The 24,585-nt window shown below is 33.9% G+C and overlaps 1 protein-coding gene across 2 annotated transcripts in view; it reads right to left on the reverse strand.

Moving 5' to 3' along the window:
* PPFIA2 (PTPRF interacting protein alpha 2) overlaps positions 1-24,585 on the reverse strand; it is a 470,795-nt gene that overhangs the window by 94,493 nt on the left and 351,717 nt on the right. For both annotated transcript variants that reach the window (XM_068559618.1, XM_068559619.1), the window contains exons 8-13: positions 18,086-18,307; positions 9,153-9,299; positions 7,640-7,774; positions 2,210-2,293; positions 1,816-1,947; positions 207-269 (exon numbers count right to left, since the gene is read on the reverse strand). In XM_068559618.1, coding sequence (XP_068415719.1) covers positions 207-269; positions 1,816-1,947; positions 2,210-2,293; positions 7,640-7,774; positions 9,153-9,299; positions 18,086-18,307 — 783 coding nt within the window. The remainder of the gene's footprint in view (positions 1-206; positions 270-1,815; positions 1,948-2,209; positions 2,294-7,639; positions 7,775-9,152; positions 9,300-18,085; positions 18,308-24,585) is intronic.

The raw sequence follows: 24,585 nt of genomic DNA on the forward strand, positions 1-24,585 counted from the left end.
CAGGATGTTGATTTTCAGTGTGTTTAGTTTGTAAAAATTCATCAAGCTCTCCCTATATATGTACACTTTTCTGTATGTATAATATAAAAGTAAAAATATTTTTAAAAGATAACATCCTAAAATTATTTATTATCAAATTTATTTTATAACAAAATATTCACCAATGCGAAATAGAAAAGTGGGCAAAATGTAAGCTTCCATAATACCTTATCATGTAAAGATTCTTCCAGATTCTTTCTGAAAGTTTCTGATTCTTGAATTAAGACATTCTACAGAAAAGAAAAAAAACAGATAAATAATAAAACAGAAAATAATTAAATGTGTAGATTAATTTTTTATCACTCAAGAATCTTCTTTGATTCCTTCCTTGGTGCATCTATTTTTTGGTTTCCATGGAAACCAAGTTTCAATGGAATCTTTAAACAAGACACCTTAACATTTTTAGAAATACATAATTTAAATAGGAAATGTCATTTTGTAACACTTGGATTGACAAATAAGATAAACATTAACTTTTAAGCTATTTCTGACTGCCTCTTCCCAGTCTTTTTAAAATCTGAAATAATTAGGTTACTTTTCAAATGAGAAAAAGTGAATAAAAAGCAAAACATTAGCCAAAGCTATCATAGAGAAGAACTCAGGTAAACTCATTTTTATTACCCAAAGAAAGAAGAAATTGTAAGATCAAATTTTTTTAAAAGTTCATTTTCTGGATCTTTGTTTCAAATACAGAATTAAGAATTTCTAATAATGTTTAAATTATTAGATAAATAAAAATAAAATATTAGCTTTTTAAAAAACTAATGTTACATATCATGATGTGGAAATAACTTGCATCATAGATTTGAGAAAAATCCTTGCCATAAAAGTATTACTGTTGTAAAAGCTTTATGCTTTTCTTATAGTATTACAAAGCATGATTTAAAATAATGTATTCTTTTCAAATTTATAGAGTTAAATTAAAATAAGAGTGTGGTTATTGGCATGCATTTGGTGCTGAATGGGAAGAAGGCATGCCTTATGACTTCTTAATGGGTATATTAATCAAACTACTTTAACATTTCATTGAAACATTTTTCCTGTTTTGGTTTATTGTATGGAGCAGGGGAAAATGTCTAGCTTAAGTAGCGACTGGCATTCAATCTAAATTTCCAAAATGATTTCTACACCTAGGTTTTAGTCCCTACCTTTTTTTATACTCTGGAATTGGCAACCAGCTCACTAACTCTTGCTGGTCTGGTAGACACCAACTATTAATCGGACATATTAACTGTGAATGAAATTGTAGATTGTACAGAAACACTTTTTTGGAAACAATGCAGCTGAAAGTTTTGCATTTCTAAACTCTGTGGTGGGACTGACACTAGTGCTGTTGGTGATATAAACTCACTCACATTTTGGCTTTTAGACTAGCAGTAGATTCAGTTACTTGAAACATTTGTATGGTTCAAAACAAGCCTTCCCACACACTCCAAAATACTAATTTTTGTCTTACTCTTCTTTTTTGCATACCACGTGAAAGACAAATGAAATATTTTCATCTCAAAAGTGCAACACGTTTTAATACCTTTGTCTTATATGATCATGCTAATATGTAAGATTTATATACCATGTAACATTTTTTATTCATTTAAAAATTGATCTTACATATTTTTACAGAAACGATTTGTTCACTTTTAAGAATATATCAGGCTTTTTTTAAATTAAGGAAAGTAAATGGATCATCTGAACAATGCAATGATTGTAGCAGAGTGTAAAACAAACATGATCATAAGAACATAGCTAATAATCATGTGATTCTACTGGTCCTTTTACCTTCTCTTCTAGAGCAGCCATTCGTTCCTTTAAGTGTAGCTGTAAGCGTTCATTAGATTCAGTCAGAAGTCTATCCACAGTGTCGGATAATCTTTTGTTGTGCTCCTCATTCATTTTCTCTCTTTGCCTAGCCTTACATTCAAAAAATAAATAAATAAATTTAACATAAAAATCACTTTAAAATATTTGGGTTTGTTTTTGTATTTTTTCTAGTTTTAAAACTGGATTTAATTTTATGTCTGTTTTGATTAAATTGGCAGAAACTTTTTTAATGCACAGGGCATATTCATATGATTTTAAATATAACCCATAATTGAGAAAGACATTCAGTTCTTATATGTAGAATATAAATCCATAAACTGATGCTTGAGAGGGATGGTCTTAAAATACGTACTCTTTGAAGTTCTTGATTTTTCTCTTCAAGTTGACCTTCCAGATGCCTCATACGTTCTTCAATGTTTCCATGTCTTTCTTCAGCCTGTTAAGAAATATGAAGAATGTACCTGACATGTAAGATATGGTTAACACTTTTCCTCTAAATAAACTGAAATAAAATGTAAAGCAAGCTACTACCAACCGCAAATGTAGTTTTCAAAAAATAAACTTTTTTTAAACAGGCAGCTGAACAGCATTGCTTGAAATGTGTCAGCTACAAAGGCCTGTTACATCCAAGCATCAGCAAAACATTGGAGTTATTTATGAGCAATGAAATCAGCCAAATGTAACATGCAGACTGTGCATGGTTTGAACACAAACCTGCCATTGTCCAATCTTAAGCTCCTGAAGCACTGAACTGCACAGATGGTCGATTATCAATAAATAAAAGTAACATAATTTTTACAAATGAAAAGAAAAACTTAGATGAATTCTATTTAGCAATAGAAAGTAAAGTCCAGTAGGACTACCTTCCTACGTATGGAGATCATTTCTTGTAGTTTAGCTTCCATAACATATTGATAATCATCAGATGAGGTAGAAGAGGTTGGATCAGACTAACGAGTCAAGGAAAAGGAGAGGGACAAAATTGAAAAATCAGAACTAAAGGCACTGACACTGAACAGAACATAGCACAGAATGCTTAAAAGAAAAATGTGACAGCAAATTTAATACTTTAATAGAATTTTATGTGGAAAGAACTACACTGATATCTGGTGAACATGATGAAGTTGATGGTTATAAGTGAAAAATAATGATATGCTCAAATAAAAAGCTACCAACCTAAGGTATGGAAGGTTAGTGATGGCTGGCAATGAAAGACCACTACAGAATGAATTAAAGCAACTCTGAAAGAGTCATGTAATAATTGGAATTATGGGAAACCAAACACTAGAATATGTCTCTGATAGATTGTTAAAAGTTTTATATTTTGGTTTGTTTGTTTGTTTATCATATTACTTAAAAATAACGGAAACAAAGTACCTCAGTATTGAGGAGTAGGCCAAGGCAATGACTCAGGTGAAATAAATTTAGAACAAAATTTATTATAAACCCAGCTCTGTAGAAATCAGAGAAAAAGCTAAGCCACGGGGTTAATTATTATGAGTATTCTCCAATTCAACCAGGATTGAGTTTCCTCAGCAGCACTGGCAAACTTGCAAAATGACTTCTGGTCTCTGAATATACACTATGGCTGTAGGTGTAGAACCTCAGCGCCTATTCTTAGACATAGCCTTAATTCGACATTTTAAATGAAAATGATTAAAAGTCCTCAAATAAAGTGACAATAATGCTGTGAGGACAAGAAACTTATTGTGAATTCTCCTGAATGATACTAGGGACCACTCTAAAACTGATTCTGCATTGATTTGTTGCTATGGAAACAAAATAGTGCCCTAAAGTTAATAGGCAGCACAGTGCCTTTTGTGAGCTAATGTTTGCCCAGTGCCAAGGTTAGTTACATGTCTTGGAGGTGAATGTCAGGTAACCACAGATGCAGAGTGTTCAACACATGTGACATTGCTGATAGCTGAATTGTATTAGTATGTTATGCACAGATTACATGTAAAGTTACATCAACATTTTCATCATAATTACAGGTTAAATAATCACAACAGCCAAAGTACCCTATGTCAGGATAACAAAATTTAACTCCAGAGCATATTCTATTACATTTTATAAGTTTATTCTAAAACAGTGAAACTTACTTTATGCAAATATAGGACTATATATAAATATATCATGCAGTACCTGAAAAGAAATAGTAACCTATTCATGTATTGGTTCATATACATATGTACTATTTTATGCAACAAATTCCAACTTAATCTATAAAATAAACATTTAACATTTAACTGCTGTGCTTATGCAAATAATAACTCAACATTTACATTTTGAAAGATTTTCCTTCTGATATTCTTATTTCATAGATCGCAAAAATAATGAAGAAATAACAAATAACCAATTTCTCTCCCCAAATTTCCAACCAGAAGCAACACAGAATGCTACCATAGTCTTCAAATGCCACAAAATGATTTTATAATATTTTTTAAAATTTATAATTCAATTAAGAATACAGTAAATGGATCAAAATATTGCTGAAATTATATATTTTAAATTCTTAAACATATCTGTAATCTCTCAAAAGTACATTTTAAAAAGCAGTTAATGTTATGACAATTAATTTGGTGACTGACTCAAGGTAGTCAAGGCATGAACATTTCAATTTCCAAAACTGTTTATTCAAATATACATGTAAGTCAGTAGATCTTTCAAAGGTCCTTAAAACTTCTAGCTGTTTCCATCTTAACTACTGAAAACACACCAAACGTGAAAATTCAGTTCAGAGATTAAACGAGAATTCTGTCATGTTTAAATCACTGTTATTGTTGATACTTTTTATTAGTACTAAAAATGAATGAAATACCTTATGGAATTCAAGATGAATTATGTCCTTGCTGAGGAATATGCATTTTAATTAAAGAAGTAAACATCATAAATCATAAGACTGGGATCCCAAAATGTTTGTTATTTAATTGTATATACACTCACCAAAGCCAAATTTTTAATTTTATCCCTAGCCATTATTCAATACTTCTGACTTTCTAAAAGCCTTAAATGAGCTTTAGCTACCTATTTTTACACAAACACACACACACACACCACACTGGCAGAAAAAAAGATACTCTTATCAACCAAAGAATAAATTCAGACATCATCTCTAAACAAACACTGGATCAATTTGCAACCACTATTGATTTATGTTCACCTTAACCTTATGAAGACTGCAATTTAAGCAACTGGTGTAAATACTATAGTCACATAAGTACAATCTGCTATTTTTTGACTCCTTGATGGGATATAGGGCTTATCTTGGTTTCACTCTTTAATGTGACAAGGCAATTTTCAAATGAGCTAAAGTTTTAGAAGAAAACTTTACAGTTCTCTTTTATAGGCAGAAATAGTTTTGAGAAGAATGTGAATATATTTGGAAATGGAGAAGCAATCAAATTTAAAGAGAGGAGGGCCAAAGAGAAGAAAACAATAGTGGCAGATAATAAAAGTAAAAAAAAAATACTTATAGGCCAATTAAAATATATGAGGGATTGTTAACAATATCATTCAAAATATAGGAGAGGGAGCCTAGGTTTAAACTAAGCATAAATCATAAATCAGTGAGAAGTCAAAAACATTATGAAGTAGAAAACACTATGGAGGTCAATAATAAGATACTGAAAACAAATTGGAATTGAAATAATGAATAACTAAAACCGGTTCTAGAGACAGTCCCTAAAGGTCTTGAGAACAGAGATAAGAAAATGGTCAAAAATCATTTTAGCTATAAAACTTGGGAGAGCAAATGAAAGACTGATCTTCAAATGTTATAAAAGGGTTACAAGCAGAGGGAGTACACTGAAAATAAAATCTCAGCACCAGAGGCGTGTGAATAATGAATTAAATATGGCGATAATCTAAAAACTGTATATCTGAAATAATGTTGATACAGAGCCAGTCAGGAGAGAAAGCAGTAAAAAGGACAAGCAGAGTGAATTCTAACATTTTCATACTTTTTAAGAGAGATAAAACTGCTGAAAAGTGAGGAAATCAAAAGGGTCTATTCCCTTTTAATTCCCTTTCTATTCCCTTTTAATTCCAGATGAAGTAGAATTTTAGCAATATATTATCAGGTAGGAGTGAATTGAGGAAATTATTTTGGGTGCATAAGTGAATATATATATCAAATATGACCTCAATAAAATAAAATAGAGGGCAAAACAGATGAGACACCTATTTTAAGTTTTTTTTTTACATTCTAAATTAAGGATTCTTAGGAATATTTAAAGCCTCATATGTCAAGTATTATATTTTAAATTATGCTTTATTCTTTGGGGAAATTTTTTGCTGAATTTTAAATTGTGTTTTTGAGGGAGAGATTCCAGACTTCCTTGTATTTTACTTACGACACTATTGATGATTATTTTACACTAAAATATTACAAAAGTTACTTTTATTATTTAGCCACTTGCCTGACTCCCCCCTAAAATAGTTCAGTTCAATAAGATAACTCTTTATAAAAGTTCTTTATATTCCTCAGATGAAAAGCCTAAGTATACATATCTTAATCCATATTATAGTAATTTTAAATGTGTTTGCAAGAAAAAATAGCATACTACTACTACTATGTTTGCACTTTTTATATAATTTCAATAATATTTCTAAAATTAAATAAGTTTATATTTATTTTAGAAATCGCACATTTCTGAAATTTCCAGAGTGGTTTATGGCATGGTCTGTGACTATGGAAGGATCCAGATTGTATCACCCTAATCAGACTAAAGTTTCATTCAGCTAGTTAGTCCAATACTCTACAACCAACTATTCCAATACTTTCTGCTTTGTCAACTGTTTGTCTTTTCACTACCTGCTTAACTACCCTATTTTAACTAATAGGCATCAGTTTACTATTCCTCTTTAATTATTTACTTTTCCAAAAGTAACTATATGTGTCTACTTTTATTTTGCTGCATCAATTGTTTTGGATAATCCCTAATGCCAGAATTTATAACTTGCAGTTCATGTATCTATCTGACCCATTTACTGCAGTGGTGTGGAAAACAGCACATGGTAATGACTGTGTGAACATCTAAAATGTGTGTACATTTTTGAATTGATATTAAAAGTCAAACATGCTTTCAGTGACAAAAATCTGTACTTTTATTCTAGTGACATGTGACTTTCAAGCAATGCCATTCCATTTGACTGTGAAAGGTAAGAATAGTCGTTTTAGCATTATAATGGTTGCTAAGTTCTAAAATATGCATATAATTGCAGAATCTAATGTCCATAACACAGCAGTTAATTTTGAACATTCTTCAGAATATTATTGATTTTAATTGGTTCAGAAAAATTACAACTATTAAAATCACTTTCTGACTATTTAATGGCTTTAGACTTCTACAAATCTAATGTCTAACTTCTAACAAAATTTTTTCATACCATAGTCAGAAAGGAATCAACTGCTTATGATATTTCCTATATTTCTAATACTGTACAATTTATGTTGAGCTTACTAAATTATTATGTCTTATGTATATCCATATGTGCAAATATAACCATGGAAAATTAACTCTAAGGACGTGATATTTTGTTTGTTTTTGTTAATGTTTAAATAGGCAAAGGAATCATCACATCATATATATCAGTCATTCATTTCAACATAAATAAGATATGTGTAACATAAAAATTCATCTAAATAACAGACCAATATAGTAAAGATTAAATAAACTTAATCTTCATGAAGCCTAAAGAAAACCTTTATATATTCCATTTTGATTACTAGTCATTTCTATAAGTATATCTAGGTTGACCAATTGTTTTATTGCAGTACCTTTGTCAGGGCTGCAATTCTCTGAGCCAGTTCAGCCTCTACTTCAGGTAAGGTCTCAGCTTTTCTCATAGTTTGCTGCAATTTTTGCTCAGCTAGCTCAAGACGCTCTTGTAACTGTCTGTTCTTCTCTTCCATCTGAAATGGGGACGAAAAAAGAGACACTTAAAATTGTCACAGTTAGGATAGCAAACACCAGTCACCAGGGGCTGTGGGCTTCAAGCCACTCTTCTAGAGTTAAAATAAGCTACTACTACCATACCTACTGTGCAAAGAGATTATTGTTCTCATGTTTTCATATATTACTTATCCCTATTCCTTAATAAATTCAGCACATTAAAAAAAGAAAACCTTTTACTGACGGCAGCAAAAAGAAAAGAAGTTAATAGTGAGTATTAACTTGGACAAATGGAATACAACTTAGTACTAAGACTTCAGATACACCGTAATCGCAACATACTGAGAATCGTAACATTAGCTGGAGTAGGAGAGGGAATGTAGCATAATGATTGAGAGTCCAGGCTCTAGAGATGAAGTTGGCAGACTTTTCCTGTGAAGGCCAGATGGTAATAAAGTCTCTGTTCCAACTATTCAATTTTACTGCTGTAGCACAAAAGCAGTCATAGACAATGATTAAATGAATGGGTATGCTATGTTTCAATAAAACTTTATTTATAAAACAGAGCCATAGGGCTTCCCTGGTGGCGCAGTGGTTAAGAATCTGCCTGCCAATGCAGGGGACACGGGTTTGAGCCCTGGTCTGGGAAGATCCCACATGCCGCGGAGCAACTAAGCCCGTGAGGCACAACTACTGAGCCTGCGCGTCTAGAGCCTGTGCTCCGCAACAAGAGAAGCCAGGACAAAGAGAAGCCTGCGCACCGCAATGAAGAGTGGCCCCCGCTTGCCACAACTAGAGAAAGCCCGCGCACAGAAACGAAAACCCAACACAGCCATAAATAAATAAATTAATTAATTAATTAAAACAAACAAACAAACAAACAAAAAAAACAGAGCCATAGTTTTGGCACATGGGCCATAGTTTGCCCACTCCTTCTCTAGAGCCGAATAGACCTAGTTTTCCATTATTGACTCTGCAATTACCATATGTGTGACCTTAGGAGAGCATTCATGTCTCTGAACCTTAGTTTCCTCAGTATAATAATTGTACTTACTTTACTCCTCAGTATAATAATTGTATAATAATTATTATACTTTACAGTATAATAATTGTACTTACAGGTGGTGGTTGGATTTAAGTGAGGTTATACATGTAAACTGTTTAGCACAGTTTCTGGTTCATGTCTAGATCCAAAGTAAATATTAGTCATTATTTTTATTATTATTAAGACAGATTTCTAGATTACACACTAAAAATCACATCTGTTTAGTTAGCTTGGTTATAAATTTTAGAGAATGATTGATTACCAAGGAATACCATATTTTATTTACTCCATGTTTTGTGAGAATGGTGAGAACACACACAGACCAGAACAGAACCAAGATAGAGATACTGAACCTGCCGTAGGATGGCCTCTTTATTTGCTAACTCATTTTCTAGTTTGTCATTCATGTCATGTATGGAGGTAGATTCTCTCTGAGCACTGAGGTAACGCTTCTCAAGGGTCGTGATTCTTTCTTCCATATCTTCCTTCTGTGCCATGGCCTACAATTAAAATAATTAAAAAAATCAGATTCTTAGTTTATATATTGTCTTATTATTTAAATTAAATAGTGAGATATAAAAGAAACTATTGCTTTCTTGAGGTAAATATTCATTTCTTTCTTTTCATTAAGGGGATGCAAGATTTCATGTGAGTTTTCTCAACTTATCTGTCAGAATTCTTCTTACGTCTTGGGTTAGCAAAAAGCTTTCTCTCTCTGAGAATGCAATGGAGTACATTTTAAAACTCCCTACTGTAGAATTGGTATTCTTAGAAAAGAAGTAGAAGAAAAATTAGTTCATTACACAGTAGAAATAAGTATAATTATGGGAAGAGTTGCAAACCATAAAATTGGTAAAATGGTGGCTATAGTTCCAAATTGCAAAGGGATTTTCAAAGAAGGATAATAAATATCATCAGTATCCTTATTGTCATGTATAAGTAAGAATAGCTCAGTGGTTAAAAGAGAAGGCAAAAATGAAAAAAAAAGTAAATTTGAATCACACTCACAAATGAATTGACGAATTTACTTTGGAACTTAACCATTTCCCTTGTTTAATTGGAATATGATATATTCCAATTAAAAAGAATTTAGAGAACTCAATGAACATAAATCTCTAGGGGAAAATCAGTTATTGGTGCAAATGAAGCGATAATTTTAAATATTATATTATTAATATAATATTAACTATTGTATTAAGCAAAAATTTTAAACCATATAATTCATAGATAACATGGAAATGATTTTATCTTCCTAGTAGCTTACATGGGAATTTATTAGTAGGTAGATAACCTACTTTTTTGAGATATTGGGAAAAATCAGCTGCAGAAGTGAGCATCTTGGGCCTGGTGTGGTTTTCTGATAATTTGGGAAGCTCCTTTGCATAAGGAGCCTGACATGGAGGAGATGGTGGTGTTTTCCATTTATTACCATCCAGGTTTCTTTGACCACTTGTTCCTAAGCAGTCTCTTTGCTACTCTCCTACAAGATCCAGAGTCAATCCTGCCACATGCACAGAACAGCTAAATTCCCTTCTAATTTTCCAAAAGAAATAGAAGCCCTTAAATGGACAGTCCTTCAGCTTCCTTATCTTCCCTCACCACCATCTGGAAATTTAACTACATCCACACAAATCCTTAACCTCTATCTTCCAGTTTAGAACAGGTGTTCCACCTCCCCTCAAAGTTCAGTCATTATCTGTATTCTGGGTTTTATGCCTTTTCTACTTCAGGGATCTTGGTCACTTTTTCTCCTGAATTTTCAAGGTGCTAGTAGAGGTAAATCCCATAACAATAGCTAGAAGAATGAAACAGGCTTATAAAAAATTTGATACAGATCAGAGGTGGAGAGCAGAGGAAACAGAGATGATTCAAAGAAAATAAAAATAAGAATGATAAATTATCTGCATGACCATTGTCCATAATCTGAATTGAAATTATGAAACCAAACTGTTGGAGTGGGTGGGAAGACTTACCATTTAAAAATAAGCAAATTTATTTATCAGGTAATTAATAAAATCTTAGAAAAACAGAAAGCTGTACAAAAGGAAATATTATCATTGAAAATGACTACTTGGATCATTTGTGGAACTATTTACATAGTCATAATAATGGCAAAACTGAATGTGATTTTGAGATGATTATAGTGGAAGGATGGGTGTAAGAGAAAGGACGGGAAAGAATAAGAGAGTTAAAATCCTCATATAATATAATAGCAAGACATAGGATAAGTTTAAATAAGAGAAAATACCAGAAGTAATGGCTAAAAGGGTTGAAATTAAGAATTTCAGGGAAGTGAGATGGGAGGTAGGTGGTGGCTTTGTGTATATGTATGTGTTTTGTGCACATGTGTGTTTAGATTTGTATTCTCTTGATAGTATTTGACTTTGAAAGTTATGTGTATATAAAAAATTAAAATTAATTAAAAAGTCATATTCTACAAAGAAACTCATCATGTTGTCCTTAGTCTCCCTGCCTTCCCCTACCTTGTATTATTTGACTAGGGAATGACACGGTGCTGCACAGAAATTTAGGATCATCCTTGAAAATTCCTCTACCCTAACTCCCACTTAATAGCCTAATCTGTCATCTTGCCATTAGTCTTTTTTCCTGCTTACTTATTCCCAACCTGCTGACCGACTTGCTTCTTGACAATACCTTTGTATGTTCCCCTCCATCTTCAATTTAAAATCTGAGCTACAAAGCCTTGCAAATACATAGCTTAATGTCTTGACACTTTCTTTATGTACAATATCTCTATGTACTGAGATGAATAGTGAAAAATTCATGTTCACTTAGGACTTGGGAACATGATATCATCTGTAAATAAGGTTTTACAGATGTAATCAAGTTAAGATGAGATCATACAGGATAGGGTGGGCCTTAAATCCAGTGACTGGTGCTCTTACAGGGAAAGGAAGATTTGGGGACAGAGATATACAGAGAAAAATGCAATGTGAAAAGGGAGACAGAGATTATCTTTATACTGCCACCAGCCAAGAACACCAAGGATTGCTAGCAACCACCAGAAGCTAGAAGGCGCAATGAAGAATACTTCACCAGAGCCTTCAGAGGGAATACTGTATGGCTCTGTTGATACCTTGATTTTGGACTTATAGTCTCCAGAACTATGAGAGAATAAATTACTGTTGTTTTAAGCCGTCCCTTTTATTGTAATTTGTTATGGCAGCCCTAGGAAACTAACACACTCTGCGACATTTCTACCTGGAATGAGGTTTTGTTGACTTTTTGACTACCTTAGTCTTGCTGAACTTCAAGACCAAACTAAAGACTACTTGGTTAATTATGTTAATATTAATGTTCAAATGTATGAAACAATTAATCCATCAATTTGGCAAAAATTATCCAAACTAATTTTTTTCAACATTATATATGCATCCCTAGATTTTAGCCATCCAAATAAAAGCTACTATTTAAAAAGCTTCTGCTTAAGATTTTGACTTTTTATGTTTCCTATATTTTTTAGTCCAATGAGGGTAGAGTTTTCAATCTTAGACTATTCCTTCAGAGTGCTGCTTACAATTGTTAATTCTGTATTGTTAATTTCATTTTCATACAGAACTCTGGGAATGTTATGTCAATTTTGTAGCCCAAGAAAAAATTCTAAATTTAGCCTACATATATAAACGTCTTACAAAATTATAATAGCCATAAATTCAGTTAAAGGCATACACATGTTTCTTTAGAACATGAGCACGAAGTAGTACATACTTGCTTTAAATCCTAGTTTTTGATACTTATTAACCCTGTTATGGGTAAACACTGCTTAGCTTTTCTAAACTTCATCCTTTTTCTTTTTTCTTTTTTTTCGGTTTTTGTTTGGGATGTTAATACATGACATTGTTGTGATATATTTTAAGTGCTTTGCATGATGTCTTATGTACAATATACACTCAGTAAATTCTAGCTCCTTTTTTTATCATTATTCATTTTTATTACCATGTACAATACACACTAAATAAATAATAGCTTTTTATTATTATTTATGTATTATTTTTTCTTACTATTATGCCTATAATTAGCTGATTTGACTATGGCATATATTACATATAGGAGTCGTTGGATGTGACTTTGGTATTTCATTTTTAATTCAGTGATTCATATGGGAGATTCAATTTATAACTGCAGGCTGTGTTGCCAAAAATAAAATTTGAATTTACAAGTTGGAGAAGTATCTTTTCGCTGTGTGTTACTTGGAAATTTTAAAAAAGAAAGCTTTCTCTATTTCCTGAAAACTGCTGCCTAAAAAAAGGCGAAAAACTGTGTAAAGGATTAATTTTCTCTTAACTTGAAGTTTATGTTAAAACTGGATTTCATTATATCAAATAAATATAATTCTATAGTAACTTAGAGCTAGTAAAGTGAAAAATATAACTCCATGTTTCAGATAATAGAAAAGACAAAATTGATATGTATTCACTCATATAATCACATAGTGAACATTCAAAGAATGTTTAAGAATAAGAAGTTGGAGTGATAAGCTGTTTTTATTCACAAAACAAAATATAACTGAAATACTTCACAGAAAATTCTAACTCTTTGCATATCAATATATTTAATGAGATATTAGTATCCAAATACCCGATTAGTAGCCTTCTTGATTAGAGTGGAACAAATATCGTATATTAACGCATATATGTGGAATCTAGAAAAATGGTACAGATGAACCTATTTGCAGGGCAGGAATAGAGATGCAGACGTGGAGAACAGACGTGTGGACATGGGGCAGGGGAGAAGGGGGGTCGGATGAATTGGGAGATTGGGATTGACATATATACACTACCATGTGTAAAACAGACAGCTAGTGGGAACCTGCCATATAGCACAGGGAGCTCAGCTCGGTGCCCTGTGGTTACCTAGAGGGTGGGATGGGGGGGAGGTCCAAGAGGGAGGGGATATGTGTATACATATAGCTGTTTCACTTCTTGTACAGCAGAAACTAACACACCATTGTAAAACAACTATACCCCAGTTAAAAAAAAAAAAGAGTGGAGAGGTAAACTAAGCCTCCGTAATGAGACTGACTATATTTTCTAGTCTGGGTACTGTGCCAAGCTTTAACCCTAACTCCAAGAAGTCACAGTCAATTTAAGGAGCGCTTAAGACAAAACTTCAAACAAAAGTAAACTGTGTAAACATACAAGAAATTAAACAGATGTAATCATCACCCTGGCTTAAAAAAAAAAAAAAAGTAAATTTTGAATAGATTTATTTCTTGACAAAGAATAATTGCAAAAATATATTCTGAAACCATTAATGAAATATACTTACACAATTTGTTTCAGATATATTAGACTATGCACATGCACAGCAAAATGCATTTCAGTTTTTAATTATATGGTCAGTTTTTTCCTATTCTCTATTTTTTTCCTAATTAATTCAACAAATAGTTATTGCTTATATCATATATAAATCATACTGTGTTAGCAGTGCTATAGGGGTAGCAAGGAGAATCACCTTGTTTGTTTTTTCTACTTAAAATCATGCAATCTAGTAGACTTTGTTGTGACCACAGCTCAAGAATACATAAAAGCGAAGTCTGGAGTTTTCAGTGTTATGTGATACCTTTTTAAAGTATGTGATTTTTACATTTTCTTGCTTATTGAAAAGATCAAAAGACTGATTATTTAGGAAGCAGTTACAGTGCAGCTGCATTTTTTATGATAGTTGCTATCACTGAGTAAATGATTGCATCTTGTTGATTTTGGAAGCTGCTCATAGTGGAAGAAGCACAGATTTTGAAGCTGGGGTAGTCCTCCAGTCTTCCTGGTGCTGGGGGGTGGGGAAGGTGGTGTGTTGGGGAGAATAATGGATAGGCCTTGGAAAAGTTACTTTACATCACCTGAGAAAAATGGGACAATTACAAGTACCTTCCCTAAAGGACAGAAGGAATTAAAGAAATTAAATATAAACCAGGGTCCCATGGCCTGCATCCTGAATCTTATGGGAAATATTTTATTTGGCCTTCACAGTGTGCTTAATACACACACACACACACACACACACACACACTCACACACACACACGATGCATCTAGAAAGGCAGACAGAGTACAGGCTCCTGTCCAGGTCTCATTAACCCTATCACTTCCTACTGTTGCACCTGGCACTTCACACATTTATATTGTTTGCCTGGCTTTGAAAACATTTGTGTTTGCAAGCCCCTGCAAAGATGAATGATGAGAAATATTCCTTTCTCGTGAAACTCTTCTAAGATATAACTACCCAGAACTTATAGAGCTGATAAGAGTAGTTATATTGTAAAAGAGGGGCCTGGTGAGGGCCTGGTGAGGGGCTTCTCTGGTGGCGCAGTGGTTAAGAATCCACCTGCCAATGCAGGGGACACAGGTTCCATCCCTGGTCCGGGAAGATCCCACATGCTGTGGAGCAACTAAGCTCGTGCGCCACAACTACTGAGTCTGCACTCTAGAGCCTGCGAGCCGCAACTACTGAAGCCCGCGTGCCTAGAGCCCGTGCTCCACAACAAGAGAAGCCACCGCAATGAGAAGCCCGCGCACCACAACGAAGAGTAGCCCCCGCTCACCGCAACTAGAGAAAGCCCACGCACAGCAACGAAGACCCAACGCAGCCAAAAATAAAAACAAATAAATAAATAAATTGAAAAGAAAAAAAGAATTCCTGGTGAAAGCAGAACACCTTACCTATGAGAAGGTATTCCTAATTAAAAAAAAAAAAAATTGGCATCATATAGATGATTGACATTTTAAATCTGACTTAGCTTTTTGTCACCTACATCCAAAGACTATTAGAATCAAAGGGTTATTTTTACTTAGGTCATAAGAAAGGGAGAGCTGGAGATACTGGGTTCTACCTGCAAATGACACTGGATTAAACAAGCATTAATAGAATAGGTGAGTGTTAAGTGAAAGAAAAACAGCTAAATCTGTGGGACTAAGAGAATGAAGAAATAGAAAATGAGCAAAAGCTCAAGAAATGGCCCTGGTGGTTTACTAGTCAAAAATCTTAGTGTTCCTTAACAGTAATATAGAAGAGGGGTTAAACTTCATCTACTTTATAAATTCTCTGAGTTTGGGTTGTGGGAGGAGTGAAGATGAGAGATGCATTCCTGAACTGTTAACATCATAAAAAGGTGTATCATTATCTGTGTGGCGACACAACCACTTCATGGATCATCTACCTTACTCTGAGACAGGAGGCATTGTTTGGGGACATATTCTGATTTCATCCATGCCTTTTGATGTTTACACCTAACACCCATAAATATCCATCCTTTCAACAAGAGCTTTTGAGTGCCTACTCTATACTCAGTAGTTGTGTACGTGATTAAAATAGAGCAGTGAACAAAACTAGACAAAACAAAAAACCCCAGCTCTTATGAATCTTTATATACAGTGGAGAGGGAAGCATATGACAAACAAGTAAATCAGCAAAGTACGTACTGTGTCAGATGGCAGTAATTCTGTGAGGTTTTTAAAAAATGAAAGAAGAAGGAGCGTGTATACGTGTAAATACCATGGTTAGGGAACACTTCACTAAGACATTTGAGTAAAAGGCAGAAGGAAAAGAAAATGCAACAGAATAGATCTGGCTTGCTTAAGAGGCCACAGTAACTGAACTGAGTGGATTAAAGTGCAAGAGTAGTAGATGAGTTCCCAGAGGCCAGAGGGTGGGAGTAGAGATTGTACATGGTTGTTGACCACTGCAAGGACTTTGATTTTACTGTAAGTAGAATAGGTAGCCATTGAAGAGTTTTAAGGAGAAAGTGATTTGAGCTGACTTATACTGCAACAGGTTACTGAGGCTGCTGTGTTGAGTATAGACTCTTAGAATAATCCAATGGGAGATGGTGGTTGTGTGAAATAAGGCAGAGCCATGAAGAGTGTGTGAAGAGGTCACAGGACGGAGATATTTTGAAGTTGGAAGTAATAAGATTTACGGATGAAGCAAATGCCGTGTGTGAGTGAAAGAGAGGTACCAAGGACAGTTCCAAGGTTTTTGGTCTGAGCACCAATAATGGAGTTGCCATCAGCTGAGATATGTAAGACTGCAAGTAAGTCTGGCTTCTTGGGGGGAATATCAGGAAAACAGTCTTGAGAATGTTAATTTTGAGACACCCGTTAGAGATCTAGATACAGGCATCTGGAAATCAGGAGAGATGGATAAGGTGGAGATATAAATTGGGAATCATAAGACCATGGGTAGTTTTTGGAGCCATGAAACGGCATGAATTTACCAGGGGAGTTAAGGCAAATTAAGGAGGGAAGGCATTCCACGGTTGGGGATGAGAAGTAGAGCCAGTAAAGGAGCCTGAGATGGGGGTAGCAAGTAAAAATGAAGGAAAATCAGGAACAGTGTAGTGTGCTATTAGCAACTGAAGAAATACATCAGGAAGTGGTAATTAGATCAAGTGCTTCAAAGGACTGAGAAGAGTGTCTCCTGGATTCAGCAACATGGAGGTCAAACTGGATAAGAACAGTTTTGATGGGACCGTGGAGGCAAAAGTATGATAAAATGGGCTCAAAGGAGAATGGGAAGAAAAGAATTGGATACATAGAGTCAACTCCAATAACAGCTAGTTAATGATGTACAAAAGATAAAAGAAAATAAAATGATTTAAAAGAACATGTAAAAATGGAAAAGGCAAAAAGTCACAAAATAAAATTTTCATAAATATAGATAATTTTCTTTTTAATTAAATAGAGTGATAACAGTGAAAAGATTCTAAACTTTTCACCTTAGCTGGTAAGATGATTCGGCAATATCACAAATAAGACATCTCCTTGTAATTTTTGTCATAACTTTACTCACTTTTTCAAATAGATGAAGTGATATTTAGTAAGAACTGAACATATAGAGAAAGAAAGGTTCCCACTTTCACACATGTACTTTCACATTCACAGACAGAAAACCAAAATAAGAGGGATATTTTTAAAGTAATGTCTTTGAGTATTCCCATCTGCTAAGAGTATAGCAATTCATTATTCGTACCCGAATCTAGGGTTATTTAAAGTTAACAGCTTAAAACATTTAAAAATTCATTTAAAAACCTGTAGTTTTTATTACTTCTGAGATTTGATACCAACATTTTCTTTCCATACATATTTAAAGGGGTGATGAAGTAAACTATTTTTGCCTTAGTGAACAAGTTTCATAACTAACATAATGCATACTGATTTACCGTCTTTTGAGAAAAGGTAAAGAGTATATGCTATTAGGGGAAATTATGGAAAAACAGCTCAGAGACAGCATTCAGGAAGCAAAGACTGAAAGTGTTGTGAATCACTTACCTCCCTGATGTCCCTTTGATACTTAGTGTTCATTTCTTCTGTTTTAATGAGATCCTTTCTTGCTGTCTCTGCTTCCTGTTCCACCTCTCCCACTCGGGAAGAAAGGGCTGCTAAACGTTCTTTCATTTGGGCCATTTCGTAGTTTTGTTTTTCAAGCAATTCTTGTAGTTCAACTATTTGACTTGTTTCATCAGTTGAATCTATAGAACCATTGGACAAACGCTGCAGGAAAAGAGAAAGAAACTGCACTTAGAATTTTCTTCATCTTTAATTTAAAATTCATGAACTTAAAGATATGAGACATAAAGATTTCATACTGAGAAATAAGAACTCTAACAGAACTAGCTTTGGAGGGAAACTAAGTTTCTGAGAAAACTCTTAATTGACATTAAAATATAAAGGTAGATCAGTAATTTTCAAATAGGTTAATAGATGCATTTGAACTGGAAGCTATTATATATGCTACATTATACACAGTTTAGCACAAAACATGGATATATCATAAACATTCAATAAGTGGCAGCTATATTTAATCAATTACATATAAAATTTATTATAAATAAATAATATATTTATGTAACACAGCATATTATTATTAAATAATAAATAAGGGCACAGAAACTATGTAATATTTTCTATTTTTATTCAAGATCCTTTGTGAATTTGCAAGTGTTATTTTCAATGTCTCTCAGTAAAAGAAAACTTACACTTTTCTTTTAAAGAAAGTTATTCCTGCTGTGAATCTGACCTAGCTGGAACAAAGGTATAGCACAGAAAAGTCTTGCTTTCTATATTGCTATCAACATAAAAGTCATGAGTGCACACAATCCACAGGAAAGGGGCTGAAGAGTTTAAATACTTTGAGACTGATTTTTCCTCTTTTTGAAGGGGCTGCCTGGAAACCAGGGTAACCCATGTCTTCAGAATGATGACCTACAGCCTAGCTGCATTGGAGAAATTTTGTGGTAAAGACAGTGCAGGAACTAGGGAGAAGTAAGTGCTAAGAGAAAAAGATCACAATAACCTAGAAATAGGAAAGTACTGAGAAAAAGCAAAAAAAGTACTATCAATTCTGCTAGAATGCTTGTTTGGAAAATATGAATTCATTCTAGCATGATAGATACATTAAGAAACAATTTGAACATAATGTAACTTTTGTGTTTTCTTATGTACAATCTCATTCCTGATAATCACTGGCTAAACACAGAAAACCAGACATAGCTGAATCAATCAGTGTAGGAATATACAAAATGCACACATGCACTTTCCTCAAACATCTAACATCAACCTTACACTTCATCAAGCGCTTTGAGTCAGCCCATCCATATCTGTGTTACACCTGTCTGATTTTAGATACTCCTCCTTCCACCACTTCACAATAGCTCACAGCTATAACCCTTCTGACACCCACTGTGATCAGCAAACTTCAGACCTTTTTCAAAGTAAAGAGTTAAATTTATCACAGCAGTTATGCAATCCTTAACCATTTAACATGTGTAAAACTGTGCTACTATTTTTAGTATTAGAAATACTAGAAATAGTATTCTATTTCTTTTAAAAGTCATTGATAAAGGTTTTAGTGTTGTACTGCAAACCCCTTTCCCCCATAAGCCCTGTGTTTTTTATTTTGCAATTTTGCATAACTCATGATATTTTGGAATGCAAATATCATATTAGACAAAACTGACTGTAGGATAAAAGGAGGAGCATAGAAAGCATCACAAAAGCAGTGAGAAAGATAAAATAGAGAGAATGGGAAAGCAAACGAATGGCAAGAGGTATTGGTAAGTCCAGTTACCTAACACGTGGAGAAACAGTTGGACAAATCAAAATTAAAAGGGCAGAGAAAGATAGAGTCAGTCTTAAAGATAGTATCTTAAGATACCAGTTGGATCTGCAGAGTTAGTACTTCGAAAATATTACTGAACTTTTGTATTGCAGATGCCAAACTTCTTATTATCTAGTAAAAGGTGTAAGAGATGTTGGAGAGGATCAAAGATCAGTTGACCAGTTGCTCCTTCAGAGTCTTGATTCCCCTTGCTGCTGAGATTGATTGCTTGCAGAGGGATGAGAGCTGAGAACATGCCTAGCAATTGCTCTTAGTGAAAGGGAACTGCCTTTCCAAAGTTAAACCCCTCCGTTGGGGCGTGCAACACCACATACAATGCAGAGCAGTATTATTGTGAAGCTAATAAAAAACCAACATTTCAGACAGTTTTTATGAACACAAAACCCAAAAACATTGATAGTGACATTTATATAAGATACCATTATCTGTACATTGAACTGGGAAAAGCCTTTTTATATTCATTAGACAGCAATTGAGAACTGGTTTAGGGAGAAAGGCTAGAGTGAATTGCCAATCAATTATGTCCAAATTTGGGATAACTAAGGTATGATATTACAGGATTTCTGTAATAATAGCAAATATCTTCAAACTCTGTACACCACTTACAAGTAATGAGGCAACCTTAAGCTTTAATAGAATTTCTGCCTCCTCACATTGAGAATTTCCTCTAGTCAACTAAAAAATGGCAATTTTTAGAAACTAAAAAAATCATTAGAAAATACATTTTTGCAGTGAAAAATGTTTTATGTCGTTGAAAAATTACATTTAAGATTTGAGTCCTTAAGAACTTTGGAGAAACTGAGACTTAGGTAATTACACGAAGTTGATTTGAATTAAAATGCAGAACTCGAATTCCCAGGTCATTTCATTTACCCTTTACCATATTACTTTTTTTTTTTTATATATAAATTTATTTATTTTATTTATTTATTTTTGGCTGTGTTGGGTGTTTGTTGCTGCGCATGGGCTTTCTCTAGTTGAGGACAGCGGGGGCTACTCTTCGTTGCAGTGCGTGGGCTTCTCATTGCAGTGGCTTCTCTCGTTGTGGAGCACGGGCTGTAGGCGCGTAAGCTTCCGTAGTTGCGGCACGTGGGCTCAGTAGTTGTGGCTCACGGGCTCTAGAGCACAGGCTCAGTAGTTGTGGCGCATGGGCTTAGTTGCTCCATGGCATGTGGGATCTTCCCAGACCAGGGCTCAAACCCATGTCCCCTGCATTGGCAGGCGGATTCTCAACCACTGCACCACCAGGGAAGCCCCCTACCATATTACTTTTAATCAGAACATAAAAATCAAAACGATAAAATAACACATGCTGGATGGTATTGACAAGTAACAAGAATGTAGTGTGTGTGTGTATAGCTATATGAATATACATACAACAGTACACACACACACACACACACACACACACACGTGTATAAATTCTACAAATATTTGTTCAGTGCAACTGAATGATGTTAATTTTCTAATTAGAAAAATGATTTTTCCAAATCTGTGCACCTGAAGTCCATTAAAATCTTGTCTAAAAGTTGCAAATTTTTTAATGGGCTCAAGGTAAGAGAAATTTAAGTAAATATAAACAGTAATCAGACAACGAAAATAAAACACTTTCAAAATGTTAACCTCTTCAATTTCTTTAAGTAACAGATGTGTACTGCATAGTCTTTATGCTACTCTGGAATTTAGTACTACCCATGGAAAATTTTTGAACAGTCAATTTTTCTCTGAAGTGCTTATTGACATTATATGTTTAAAAATGTGTAATATTTCATCTGTTCAAATCACCTTAAATATATTTTGTGCTGAGCTTAATATATGTTTTCATAATTTCGGAGTGGAAAGGTCATCTTAAACCTGTGGTGTATACATTAGAAAAAGAATATATAACTTTGTTCCAAATCATTATTATCTTGGTCTACCTTTAAAATAAATTGTGGCACTTTAACATAAAGGGCAAATGAGTGAATTAAAGGAAAACCCAATGCTTATTTTAAATAGCTTTATCGAGATCTAATTTACATACCATAAAGTTCACCCATTTCAAGTGTAAATGTCAACGGTGTTTAGAATACTTAAAGAGTTGTGCAACTATCCATGTAATCTAATTTGAGAATATTCTCATTACCTCTAATAGAAACCTCATACCCATTAGCAGTCCCCTAACAGCAGACGCCCATCCCCAGCTCCAGGCAGCCACTAATCTACTTTCTTTCAATATAGATTTGCATATTATGTACCTTTCACATAAATGGAATCACAGAATAGTCTTTTGTGATTGGCTTTATTCACTGAACATAATGTTTCTGAGAGTCATTCATGTTGTGGCATATTATCAGTATTTCACATCTTTTATTGCTGAATAGTATTTTACCATGTGAATATTCTACATGTAATTTATATATTCATCAGTTAATAGACATTTCAATGGTTTCCACCTTTTGACTATTGTGAATAATGCTCCTGTGAACATTTGTGTACAAGCCTTTGTGTGGACATACGTTTTCAGTTCTTGTGGAACTCCTAAGAGATTCCTAGGAGAAGAATTGCTGGATCATATGATAATTCTATGTTTAACATTTCGAAGAAATATTTCCCAAAGTGGTTGCCCCATTTTACATTCCCACCAGCAATCACGAGAGTTCCAATACCCCACATCCTCACCAAAACTTGTCTTTTTATTATAGTCATCCTTGTGGGTATGAAGTGAAATCTCCTTGTGGTTTTGATTTGCAATTCCTAATGACTAATTATGTTGGGCATCTTTTCTTATGCCTATTGACCTTTTGTGTATTTCCTTTGGCGAAATGTCCATTCAAAGTATTTGCCCATTTACTAATTGGGTTATTTGTCTTTTATTATTGAGGTATAAGAATTACTTATATATATTTTGTATACAAGTCCTTTGTCAGATATATGACTTACAAATAGTTCTTTCCAGTATTTCAATTATCTTTTTTACTTTCCTGATGGCGCTGTTTGAAAGTGTTTTTAATTTTAATGAAGTCCAATTTATCATTTTTTTCCTTTATGTGCTTTTGGTGTTATACCAAGAAGTTATTTCTTAACATAAGTTTATAAAGACTTCAATTTTTTTTCTTTTAAAGTGTAGAAGTATACACTTAAATTACTAGTTTTCAAAAGCAATAAAGGCTCAGATGATAAAATGTTTTAATTATATATTTTGATTCAATCAATAATTATTTATTGAGCACCTACTATGTGCCAAATGGAAGAAATTAGGTTTTAGGATTTTTAAAAAATATGATGATACATCCCCGACATTAAGGAAATTTTCATCAAGCAGAGAAGTGACACACAAACAAACAGTTATTAAGTACTGCAATGAAATATTATCATAGAGTTATGTTTTGCTTACATATTTGTGTTATGGGAGCAGAAAGAAGATACCTTTTGTGACACTCTTTGAGTTGGGTTTTTGAAGGTAAGCAATTATATTTCAAGTAAAATAAGGGAGGGGGTAGTTATTCCAGGAAGGGGAAACAACATGAGCAAAGGCAGGGAGGCATTCTCTGCAGGGGGATTATGAGTAGTCCTGTGTGCAGAGCAAAAGACGTGCTGTGGGGAAATGGGAGGATATGAGACCTGAAAGGGAGGGCCAGCATACATTAAGATGTCCTTAGCTTTTCATATGAAATAGCATGAACTTTGGGTACTAAACAGAATGACAGAGAGTCATCAAAGGTTTCTGAACAGGGAAGTTACCTGTAAACATTTGCTGGCAACCTGTTCATCTCATGATCCTGGTGGTCTGTGTAAAGCCTTTCTTAACTACCTGTAGTGGACAATTTTTGCTTACCTGCTCAGCATCCATTTTTCCTTTCCACTTCCCCACAGTTAGAATTGCCAGATGAAATACAGGGTACCCAGTTAAAATTTTTTTTCCTTTGGAATGCACTTTATTTTTTTTTTATTAAAAAAATGTGTTTATTGTGGTAAAAGTCATAATATAAAACATACTATTTTAATCATATTTAACTGTACAGTTCAGTGGCACTAGTATATTCACATTTTTGTGCAACTCTCACCATCATCCATCTCCCAAATTTTTCACCTACCCAGGTAAATTTGAATTTCAGAGAGACAATGAAAAATTTTTCAGTATAAGGTGTCACATGCAGTATTTGGGTCAAGCATATACTAGGGAAATTGATTATGCAAAGAAAACATTGAGCCAAACCCAGAATGAAAGCATAAATTATGTGTTTACTTGACAGAGGAAACAGAAAAATCAAAAACTGGGAGACACAAGTGGGTGTAGGATTTTTAAAGCCACCCGTTGTAGCTAGAATTGAATAGGCTACAGCAAGAAGATGGGAGTGGGTGTAGGTGGAAGGATGATATGAGTTCTTGAGATGATGCGGGTTCTTGAGATCATTGCAGGACTTTGGCTTTGACTCTGGGTGAGATGGGGACCCTATGAAGGTGCTGAGCAGAGGAGTGGCATGATCTCACATTTTCAACGCATTCCTCTGCTTTCTTGTAAAAGCCAGACTGTAGTAGTAAAGGATAAAATTAAAAAGATGAGTTGTAGAGGCTTTTAAATAATCCAGGTGGATGATAATGCTGGCTTGGACCAGGGTGTTAGCAGTGAAGCTTGTGAGAATTGGTCATATTCTTTCAATGGATTAGA

The sequence above is a fragment of the Eschrichtius robustus genome, chromosome 13 (assembly GCF_028021215.1).
Source record: "Eschrichtius robustus isolate mEscRob2 chromosome 13, mEscRob2.pri, whole genome shotgun sequence".
Classification (NCBI taxonomy): domain Eukaryota; kingdom Metazoa; phylum Chordata; class Mammalia; order Artiodactyla; family Eschrichtiidae; genus Eschrichtius; species Eschrichtius robustus.